Genomic DNA, 11,446 nt, shown 5'->3' on the forward strand with positions numbered 1-11,446 from the left:
AGTAGAATGGCTGATAGAAACCGCCGTCTCCCGACCAATGACAGTCGAGAGTTTTGCTCAAACAGAGTTGTTAACATTACTTCTCCGACATTCATTTTATCGGCGAAATTTAGGATTAATATTGTAACCGAACGATAAAATAATTTGGTGTTGCAAACGTTTTCATCAAGAATTTTCAGTCGTCTAAAGAGTTCATCGAATTAGTGCGAAAGCACCTAATAGTTCCTTGACTTTTCGTTTAAAGGTAAGTAATTACTGAGCATTCTTAGCATTCTAAATGGTCAATTTAATTTATAAACTAATTTTTAATGTAACAAAAAATGTAATTAAAATTGCTAATGGTCTGGAATAGTTTTCTCCACTGAAGTTTTTAATTAATCATAACATTTGTTTTTCAGTTGATATATAATACGTCATACTAAAGATGTCTGATCGTAAGGCAGTTATTAAAAATGCTGATATGTCTGAGGAGATGCAGCAAGATGCTGTTGATTGTGCTACCCAAGCATTGGAAAAATACAATATTGAAAAGGTAAGATATTATTACTTAAACTAGAATATAATACGTGTATTGACATTTTATCATTTAAAATTTTTTGTACTGTATTTATTTTATTTAATTATTTTTGTTTAAATAGTGATGTGATTAGTTTAAAGTTTTTATTATTAAATTTATATAACTATTTGTTAATATATAGTTGTAATTATTTAATCATTTAGTTATTCAAACAATATTACTGATCTACGTATATTTAAAAAATGAAATACCTTAAAAATGACTTATAGGTGTATTTATTTTAATAATTAAATTAAATTGCTTTTTATGAATACATTTTTCTATTAGTTCTAATTATACTTTATTTGTTTTTAAAAATTACATGTGAGTACACTTAATAATTATTCAATTTATTGAAATTTAAAATTATTAATCCAAGTTCTGGAGTGATTAGTTATAATAGGTATATCACATATTTATTTGAGAAAATATTTAAATAAAGTAAAAGAACTAATCGATTATAGAAATTTATACTACGAGCTTGTATTATTGGTAATTTTTGATTAAAATCTGTAATTGTGTAGTTATTGGGTAGTATTTATGTATATTAAAATATTTTTTGAATATTTCTACTTGAAATTCTAATTAGTAAATGCATCTAAAATTTACAATTTCTGTTAAATACATTTATAAATATCTTTATAACGGCTTGTATGTACAATATACACACAGGTACCTTATTGGAATAGATCAATATGTCACTATTAATATTAAATAATTTTAATTTAACTAGATAGATTATTGTACTTGTCAAATTTTATAATTTTAGTTTATTTAAACAATAAATATAAAAATTGGTAAACTGTGTAAGAAATGATGTATTGAATTTAACTTAAAATTATTTCTTCCTTATTAGTTACATTGATTGTGATTTATTGATAATTATAATAATATTTTTTTTCGTTAAAATAGGACATTGCTGCATATATAAAGAAAGAATTCGACAAAAAATATAATCCTACATGGCATTGTATTGTTGGCCGCAATTTTGGAAGTTACGTCACACATGAAACGAGGCACTTCATATACTTTTATTTGGGCCAGGTGGCCATACTGCTGTTTAAGAGCGGTTAAACTTAAAATTGACTATTGCACATGTCCCCTTCCAATATACAAAAATTAATTAAAAAATAAAACAAATATTTCACCACCTACTCTTACAAAAATAAATATTTTTATGAGCATTAGCCACTCGTTTTATTTTTTTTTTAAATTTTTGATTACCAAAATTATACAATATTTATAACATTCCCTGTGCATTTTTTAAATTTATTATTTATAAGAGTTAAATGATGATATTTATTGGAAGGGCTTGACAAATTTTTCTCATTACTAACTATTTTTATTATTTTTTTTCTAAACTAAAATGTGCGAGTAGCTTTTAATATATATTATATATATATGAGTGTGCCATCATCAACAATGGCTTATACTCTTTTTATTCCCCTCGCCGTTTTTAACTCCCTTCATAACAGGCTACTCTCATTCTTGCATTACTATTTTATTAAAAATATGTTAACTTCTACACAGTAAACAAATATTTTATTAGTATTTTCATGTCCTCAAGTATATTATTATTGTAATTATTTCTAGTCCATTAAAAAGCAAACATGTAATGAAATTTGGGACTGTATTGTGTATAATTTAAATAGTTACTTAGATTATGTTGGGTTGCATGTATGTTCATAATATTAAGAAAACTTTTGTAACCAGATAAACAGTTTTTAAAATGTTTTGTAAATTATATGCAGTCCAGCATTACAAAGATAATATAACATTATTTTCAATGGAATGAGAACACGTCACCGACATAGATAACAGTTAAAAGTGGATTATGTTGTTATTGTTTACTTATGTATAATTTTTTTTTTATTAATATGTTTATGATACTTATAGATCTTTGAAAGTTTTTTTTTTTAAATAATTGGTTTATTTATTATTATTATTTTTTTTTTTTTGCAACATAGATATATGAAAATTATTTTGTGTTCTTTGACTGGTGTAAACAAGAATGTTTCAAGTAGCGTCTTAACATTAATGATTAATAAATTCTAAAATAAAATTTTAAATTAACAGTTCTATATTCTCACTTAATTATAGTATCATAATTAATTATTTCAATATTGTTTTTAATTTAATTATAAGTTTTATAATTTGAATCCAGAGTGAATTGCCACAACCCCAAATGTTAAATTTGAGTATGTGACACATCTAAAGCCTGCTGACTCGATCATATATTTGAAATCTTCCTGTAAAAAAAAAAAAAAAAAAAAAATACCAATATGAAATGAAGTGTTGTTTTATATTTGAATCTTGATTTCATAATAAAATTAAACCATCAATTCAAAAATGTATAGAATGATAACTGGATTCAATTAATTTGAATACATCTAACCAATAATTATATTTTATGATTAGAACATCTAAAGGTGCAAACAAATTTTTACCTGAGATGGGAATTTTCTTATGCTTTCCACCAAGTATTGGTAAGGTTTCCATTGTCCAGCAACTACATGACCCATAACGGGAATTACATTGAATGAATATTGATCATATAACCTTAAAAAAATTTACTAAGTTATAATATAAAAATACAAAAAAAAAAGTAATATTTTACCATCTTAAAGCTGCAGGATTGACTTGACTAAATTCTAAACAAAGAAACCTGCCACCTGGTTCAAGTACTCTGTACGCTTCATCTAAAGCTTTGTCAATATGTGTCACATTACGAATACCAAATGCTATTGTGTAAGCAGAGTAGGAATCTGATTCCATTGGTAAATTTTCTGCATCACATTCGACCCATGATACACTATCTTGGTTTAATTTCAAATTTAATGCTCTCTTTTTTCCTTCTTCTAACATTGAACTATTAATGTCAGCAATTGTTACATGTCCATCTCCTTCCATATCTGATATATATTTTAAATATCTAAAAGCAATATCTCCTAAAATAATAATACATAAGTTTAAATAAGATTAAAAAGTCTTAATTAAATTATTCAATTTAAAGATAAATTTATTACAATTTAAATTAAATTTTTGAACTCATTATACTCAGTTCAAAACAAGAAACCTAGATATTAACGAAGTATATGAATACATTGTTATATATGTTGATTGATTGATTTTACTGTGATGCAGTAGTATTTTTTTTGATATCTTAGATATCAAGAATTGATTTAATGAATAAATTGCTCATAAATTAGTCTAAATAAGATAACAATTATTTAATATTAGATCATATAGACTCCCTAAACTAGAATTAACTTCAGATTTTTGAAATAAGTGTTGTAAATTAAATACCTGTTCCGCCAGCAACGTCCAACAATCGTGTGCGTGGACTTGGATCCAATGTTTTCATTAATTCATCTTTCCATAATCTATGTACACCACAACTCATAACATCATTCATAGCATCATATGAATCCGCAACATTTTTAAAAACTTGATGCACTAAAAACATCATTTTATGATTTTTAAGGTATAAAAATAATATAAAATTATTTAGTTAATATTTTCCAAAACTATTGATTTATCTACTATAATCAAAATATAAAACCTATAAGTACAAAATGTGATTTATATAAATAAAATATTTTATTAAAAATTATTCTTTAAAAAAAAACAAGTTTATTATTAGGTATATTACTATAGCCAGTCTACAGGTAATGAGAAAAATGAAGTATTATATTATCAAAATTTTATTAAAAATATAATACATCAGTCAATTTGATCATAATAGGTTATTACAGCTTATTACTATTCATGACTAATAAATTAACTCTTATAAATAATTAATTGAGATATAAACCTTACATTGCTATAAATAAAGTTATAAATGGTTACACATACATAATAACATATTATATTAAAATATTTAATTAATTACTTATAATATAATTCAATGAAATTTATATTTATTTATTTATTTACCATAAATTTACTAATTCAAAATGTGTAAAGTAAACAATTTTATTATCCTATTACTTTAAGGGCCGTTCTTACATTGTCCGATTAAGTGTCGGTTAAAACTAACCGGTAGAATTCTATTGGTTAACACTAACCGAACATTGTAAGAACATCCCTAAATTGGTTAATATTGGTAGATCAATTAAAATTATTTAATCGTCATCACTGTCCCAGTTCAGTGAATTAGAACTTTTATTTTGTCGATCTGGAGTGTTATCCCATTTAGGTGTATTCAATTTTTCACTTTGGGACAAACTATCCATTGATCTCTTTTCTCTTTTTGAACTTTTTCTTTTTTCTTTACTAGTTCTTGACTGTAGTTCTCGTTCTGTTTTAATAGAATTATGTTTATTTTCTCTATAACTATGACTTGAGTTTTCATTTCTATTTCTTTGAGGTTTTGATTGATATTTACCTCCAGGATTTTTATATAAATGTAAATAATTACAATTTTTTCCTTTTGGACACATTTTTCTGAAAAATAACCCACAAACTGCTTCAGACCATGAAGGAATATTACAGAATTCAGCAGTTATCTTGCGGCCACCATAGAAACGACCACACAAGTTTCGATATGCTTTTAAAGAATGACGTCTACTTCTATATTGAACATAAACATTGCCCATTAGATGTATTTCTTGATTTCTACAAACATTAAGTTCAATTATTTGTCCGTAACTTCTTAGTTCAACTAATATATCTTCAAAAAATTCATAAAATTTTTCATATGCTTCTTTTTCATCACATTCCAAACTAATATCAATATCAAATTCACGTTCATAGCGCATGTTCAATTCAAAATTTTTATAAAAGCCAGGAATCAACAATGTATTACTAATACCTGGCCGAATATGATTTCTGGAACAGTTTTCACGGAAGCGACAAGCTGCAACTTTTGAAAAAAAAGGACACAGTGGTTGATCTGGTCTTGTACTTGTACTAACATTAATAGATTCAGGCAACGGACCCAAATTGTTGATATACATTTCAATTTCTTCAATAAATTTAGCATTTTTTGCTTCTTGTAATTCTTCTTCTTTTTTCTTATTTTCTTCTGTTTCTTTGATTTTCTTCTGTTCTTTCTCCCATTCTAGCTTAATTAATAATTCTTTTTGAGCTTTTTCTTGTTTAATTTTTTCCAATTTATTCTGTATTGTTTTCCATTCATCGATAGCTGCAAGCTCTCGTTCAACCCATTTTTCATATTGCATAGCAGCAATCCGTTCATTTTCATTTTGTTCAAACTCCTCAATTTCTTCTTGACTTTTTAGCCATTTTTGGTATGTCGGAGAATTTAAACGATTTTGTTCTTGTTTTTGAAGCAATTCTTCTCGTTTTAGTGCTATTTTTTGTCTCCTAAGTTTACGACGAATCTTTTTCCATTTATTACGCAATACCTTATGTTTTTTCATAACTGAACCTAGATGATTTGAGAATTAACACTTTTATAGAAGATTTTTAAATACCTTTTTTCGATTTTTCAGTTTCGTCGACTGTTTGAAAACCAAAATGTGTTTGAGTTGAGTACAGTGCTGTGAACTTGAAATGACGTGTAACACATTTGTTAAATTTATTTAATATAATACTCATTGTCAAAAATTAGATAAAAAATTACGACGGAGAAATAACAATTCAAACCACTTTACAGTTCAATTCATTTAAATTAACGCATATCGCTGAATAATTATAAATACTAAATACAAACTTTGTTCTGCGGTGAGTAATAAATAAGTTTTTTAGATTTTAAGAGCCTAGTAAGCTTACAAACATATAATAGACTACAGTTAAATATTTTTATAGTTATTGTTTATTAATTAATTTATTAGTTTTTAGTCGGTCTTGACGTCTTGTATCGTTTATTCGTTTAATACAGATTATATTGTAAAATTATATTATTAAATATTCCTTCTTTTTTTTTTTTGATATACGTCGTTTTGGTTGTCTTGTCATTCAAACCATTTTTATCGTAATTCATGATAATGGTTGTATATGATAAACTTTAATCCGTGATAAACGATTAACTTATTGAATACTACATAGAATTCTTGACAGACTATAGTATTATTATTTATTATATATTTATATGTATATAATAATATAGTTATAGTGTTTTGTAGTTAATTTAGTCATATTCTCATATAGAATTTATTGAAAAGATAAAATTTCTATTATATAAATAATCGAATAACCACGATAAAGGTCAGCCACAACTTACGGAATAAGTCGGCAAGTTAAATCAAGACTAGAAATAAAGAAAATGGCAGAATAAAAGTTATAATCATGAACGAAGATGTATAATATCTTAGTCCTTAGTTATAATAATAATATAATAATTAATTATCAATTATCATTTAGTATTTACCATGACAAAATAGATTTTATTATGGTATTTACTATAATTACTAAAACCTTGATAATTTACAATTGTTCTTTAATTTTTTTGTGATATTCTTGATTGGCGTATATTTACTATATTTAGCCATGATTTGCGTCGTTCATCATCAATGCATCAATATGGATCTAACGATGATATGAAAATGAAACGAAAAAGTAAACTTTTGAAATTAGTTTTTAGTAACCTTGAGGACAGAAAGTTTAAGGAAATTCTATCCTCTTAAATTATGATAATAAAATTACAATTTATAGATGTGACTGTGATATCGAAAGTATCCAGTAGAAAAATATAATAAATGTAGGAAATGTTTGAGGGACTTGGCCCCTAAAGCCGTCTCTCCTATTTACACCTTTGCGATAGAAGTCTTGAAAATAGTATATATTATCTTATTTAGCCAATAAAGTTAGGAGTGCTATTAGTATCAATATTTTTTTTTCTGAATATATGGGTTGTTATAGGAGGGTTGGGACTTTGGGAGTAAATAATGAAGAAATTCAAATTAGATTCATAGATATATTTATATTTATATTAGTATACTTGTGATTATACTATAGTAAATGTGAATACATACATTTATTAACAGATGGATGGCACCAAGGTCCAAAACCCAAAACATGAAAGTATAAAAAATATCTATTTATAATTTTAGTAACTGATTGAAACATATTAGACTATCAATCTGGAATATAAAATATATGATAGGTACACACAATTTAATTAAGACTCAAAATAATGACATAACAATATTAATAAATATCTAAGTATACAGAATTTATTATTGATTCTTCAATTTTTAACAAGCTAATTTAAAAACTATTTGAAATTTAAAATAAATTATAAACGTTAATCTTGTTCATCTACTTTAAAAAATTTATTTATTTTTTTACGCTCAGTTAGTACTTTTTTTATGTGATCAAACATAGTTATTAAAATAAAAAGACTCGAACAAACCATAATTGTCAATATATTGTAAGAATTTAGTCGTGATGCATATTCTTCATTAATTTTATTCCTTGTATGCCTTTTTCGAGTTTCATACTGTTGCTTAAATGCATTCGAATAATGAAACTTAGACCATTCTTCAAAATTATAGTCTCTGCTACGGACATTAGTTTTATAAATATTATTTGTTGTATTCATTGTTTCAAAAGGTTGTTGTTTGGTAGTAAATTGAGAAGATTTTTGATTTAGGTTAGCACCACTGTCATATAATTTTCTTTGGCGTACATTTCCCAAGACTTCATATGCTGAAGTTATATCACGGAACATTTTTGCAGCTTCTTCACTTCCTTTATTTTTATCTGGATGATATATCATCGATAGTCTGTAATAAGCATCTTTTATTTCTTTGTGTGTGGCAGTTTTAGAGATATTAAGTGCTTCATAATGACTTTTGTAAGCTATACAAATAATTGTATTTACTCTAAATCCATTGAATAATCTCTTGTAATTGCTCCACATAATACTATTGCTATAAAAAATCAAAGTAAATAATAAATGTACAAAATCATAAAAGTAATATCTAGATACATTATAATAAATACAATATTATTTAACAATAAAACTAATATTGTAAAAGATGTCTGTATAAATAAACAAATGTTATTTTATAAGTTATGCATTTGAGAACTTACTATGTTCCTTAATAACATTTTGCAACTTATATTAATGTGTCACATTAGGATTAAAAGTTCAAAATAATTCTTAGATTTTTCAAAAAAAATTACTTAATAGATATACTGATTAAAATTTACTAATTATCAATTTGTGTCATTTCAATCATTTTTATGAAACTTTGAATTTTGATATAGTGATAACAGATTTGAAAATTGTTATCATATGAAAACATGTGTTCCAAGCACGAATTTCGTCATAGAATCACAGAATGAATAGAACCACAGACATGTCCCAATGATGATTGGTGATAATTGATAAGACATGAACGTAATTGATATTTGATAAAATACAATATAGTAATTAGTAATTTACAATTTTAGAGTGAGACTAGGTTCTGTTAGATACTTAGATAATATTATTAATTTATAACTTATTTATTAGCCATGTTCATAAAATATAGTCGGTGTTAACTGATTTTTATTAGTCATCAATAGTTCACGCAATAAAATTGGTTTGTATATTTCAATTTTTCTCTGAAGCGGTGCAACATCATGCCAGTAAGTATAAACGAGTTATTTCTACTCAGTGTACCTAATGTTATACTAGTCCGGTTAATTTTATAAATTTATGAATATGATTTGTAATGAGTTTGTTAACGTTTAGTTGTATACTACACACACACACTATATTCTGTGTATCTTATTAAATGTCTATTAATTTTTTTATGTATGTCACAAATATTTAAAAGAATACTAAAATTATTAACTAAAAAAGTTATACACAGTGTGTCTATGGCACAAATGCTGATTACCTACAAACCAAAACCGTGGTGATGTAATTCGCTTGTGTAAAAGGACATATTGCCTATACCACTACCTATTTCTTATGTTTTAAACATGCTTTCTAACCGAAATAGAGTAAATTGTTTTCAACGCTATTTATATATGCATTAAACCATAGCTTGAGTTAAATTTTAAAATATTTGTTAAATTCTAACAATTTTATTTTTTTTATAATATTGCCAATTGCCATACAAAGAGATAAATTGTGTATAGTTCATATATTTTTAACTTTATTTTATAAAAGAAAATAATTAAATATGTTATTCATTTATAAGATTTGAGAATACAATAATTGATTTTCAACTACATTATATATTGTATTTAAATATTGTAGATAATTAATGAATAATTATAAGTGTTCAGAACTATTGAAATAAAATACAATACAATCTAACCATATAATATTATAATCAAATGGTCATTCAATTATTTGTTATTTTTTTTATTAGGCCTATCATTCTAGTATAAAAGATTACCAGCAACTAACTGGAAACATGGCAATAGTTCCAATAAAGTCTCAATACAAAGGTCCTGCACCTTTGCTCAGCCCAACAATTGCAGATATGGATATAATTGATGAAGCATTATCTTTTTTTAAAGCAAATGTATTTTTTAGATCCTACGAAGTTAAGGTATTCTATAATTTTCTACGGTTTAATAATAAATGAATTAACCTAGTATGAGTTATTATTATTTATATGATGAGTTATGATAATATTTTAGAGTGAAGCTGATCGTGTTGTGATTTATATTACTTTATACATAACAGAGTGTTTAAAAAAACTTCAAAAATGTCAAAGTAAAGATCAAGGAATGTCTGAAATGTATTCATTGGCACTTTATAGATTTGATATACCTGGAGAGGCTGGATTTCCATTAAATTCAGTTTATGCTAAACCATCATCAACTAGTGAAGCAGGTACTTAAGTTTTAACTCATTTGTTTTTCAAAATATAATACTTCTTTTAAATAGATGTTATGCGTCAATATTTGGAACAATTACGAAAGGAAACTGGCCGAAGAGTTTGTGAAAAAGTATTTTCAACTGACGATGGAAAACCATCTAAATGGTGGTTATGTTTTGCTCGTAAGAAGTTTATGGAAAAATCATTGCTTGCTCCAGGTCAATAATCTACTCAATATTTAACAAGGAATCATATTTTAATTTTTATTGGCAGAAAAACTATTGATACCTATTTTATTTTTGTATTTATGTCTGCTCTTAATCTATAATTATTTATATTTTTATTATTAAAACATAATTTTTATTAATTTATCTTATTAAAGTATAGTAATTGTTTAAATATTTAATAAATACATTTTTTTTTAATTAAAAAATTATTATTCTTTACATTAATTTTGATGTACTTATATAAATATATGCCTTTTTATGTGCAATTTATAATTTTTATAACTATTTGTAATTTAAAATTGTGCCAATTATTAATTAAAACTATTAATGATTTTACTACACTTAAGAGCATCGTAATTGTTAAAACTAGTGAAGTAAAGTTCATGGTTTTACTATCAACATTTTCAGAAGAAAAAAGCTTCATTAGAACCCAATAAAAGACTATACAACTGAAAATAATTTTTATTTAACTAAATAATACAAATTATTGGTACCTCTTACAACTGTTGACGTTCAATACTAAATCAGTTATGGGAATTTGAAATATATGTGTGTTGTCATAATTTTACCGTCTATTCAGTACATGCTTTTATATGAATATTAGTAATTACAACTCACTGTTTAAACACTTATTATTCGACTAATATTCAACTTATGGATATAGATCTTTCAAATAATTCATAGTTATAGAATAAAATTATATAGGAATAAAGTTAAATAAGGCAATGGCTGTTTTTTTTAATTAATTTAGAAATTAATAGTGAAAAAGAATTTATTTTAGTATAAAAATTATTTGAAAGAAAGAAAAATCTTCTATCAGAGGTAGCTGCAGCCTCTGATCTCATTGTGCATGACTATATCAAACGTAACAATTTACTGCCCGCTTAAATTTTTGGTATTTAGTGTATTTTTATTTTTATTTGGTGTTTACC

General features: G+C 25.0%; 5 protein-coding genes across 6 annotated transcripts; 2 read left to right on the plus strand and 3 right to left on the minus strand.

The window, feature by feature from the left end:
• The first annotated feature begins 59 nt into the window (after positions 1-59).
• Positions 60-2,671, plus strand: LOC114131570 (dynein light chain 1, cytoplasmic). The gene is made up of 3 exons (XM_027996826.2): positions 60-244; positions 399-532; positions 1,469-2,671. The coding sequence occupies exons 2-3, from the start codon at positions 425-427 to the stop codon at positions 1,628-1,630; spliced, it is 270 nt and encodes an 89-aa protein (XP_027852627.1). The 5' UTR covers positions 60-244; positions 399-424; the 3' UTR covers positions 1,631-2,671.
• Positions 2,456-6,448, minus strand: LOC114131543 (2-methoxy-6-polyprenyl-1,4-benzoquinol methylase, mitochondrial). The gene is made up of 5 exons (XM_027996796.2): positions 5,995-6,448; positions 3,863-4,012; positions 3,174-3,504; positions 3,004-3,115; positions 2,456-2,805 (listed from the first exon to the last, which is right to left on the minus strand). Exons 1-5 carry the CDS (start codon positions 6,116-6,118, stop codon positions 2,704-2,706), a joined length of 819 nt encoding a protein of 272 aa, XP_027852597.1. The 5' UTR covers positions 6,119-6,448; the 3' UTR covers positions 2,456-2,703.
• On the minus strand, positions 4,043-5,988 carry LOC114131538 (U2 small nuclear ribonucleoprotein auxiliary factor 35 kDa subunit-related protein 2). Its single transcript, XM_027996786.2, has one exon. The coding sequence runs from the start codon at positions 5,938-5,940 to the stop codon at positions 4,681-4,683; it is 1,260 nt and encodes a 419-aa protein (XP_027852587.2). The 5' UTR covers positions 5,941-5,988; the 3' UTR covers positions 4,043-4,680.
• Positions 6,227-11,077, plus strand: LOC114131560 (actin-related protein 2/3 complex subunit 3). Of its 2 annotated transcripts, none has more exons than XM_050203502.1 (4): positions 6,227-6,244; positions 9,832-10,014; positions 10,106-10,301; positions 10,356-11,077. In XM_050203502.1, the coding sequence occupies exons 2-4, from the start codon at positions 9,877-9,879 to the stop codon at positions 10,511-10,513; spliced, it is 492 nt and encodes a 163-aa protein (XP_050059459.1). In that variant the 5' UTR covers positions 6,227-6,244; positions 9,832-9,876; the 3' UTR covers positions 10,514-11,077. The 2 variants fall into 2 exon arrangements, with proteins under 2 accessions (XP_050059459.1, XP_027852615.1); XM_027996814.2 differs by lacking the exon at positions 6,227-6,244 and adding an exon at positions 8,868-9,097.
• On the minus strand, positions 7,423-8,722 carry LOC114131553 (dnaJ homolog subfamily C member 30, mitochondrial-like). The gene is made up of 2 exons (XM_027996803.2): positions 8,558-8,722; positions 7,423-8,394 (listed from the first exon to the last, which is right to left on the minus strand). The coding sequence occupies exon 2, from the start codon at positions 8,382-8,384 to the stop codon at positions 7,767-7,769; it is 618 nt and encodes a 205-aa protein (XP_027852604.2). The 5' UTR covers positions 8,385-8,394; positions 8,558-8,722; the 3' UTR covers positions 7,423-7,766.
• Positions 11,078-11,446: the final 369 nt, after the last annotated feature.

The sequence above is a fragment of the Aphis gossypii genome, chromosome 3 (genome assembly GCF_020184175.1).
Source record: "Aphis gossypii isolate Hap1 chromosome 3, ASM2018417v2, whole genome shotgun sequence".
NCBI lineage: Eukaryota > Metazoa > Arthropoda > Insecta > Hemiptera > Aphididae > Aphis > Aphis gossypii.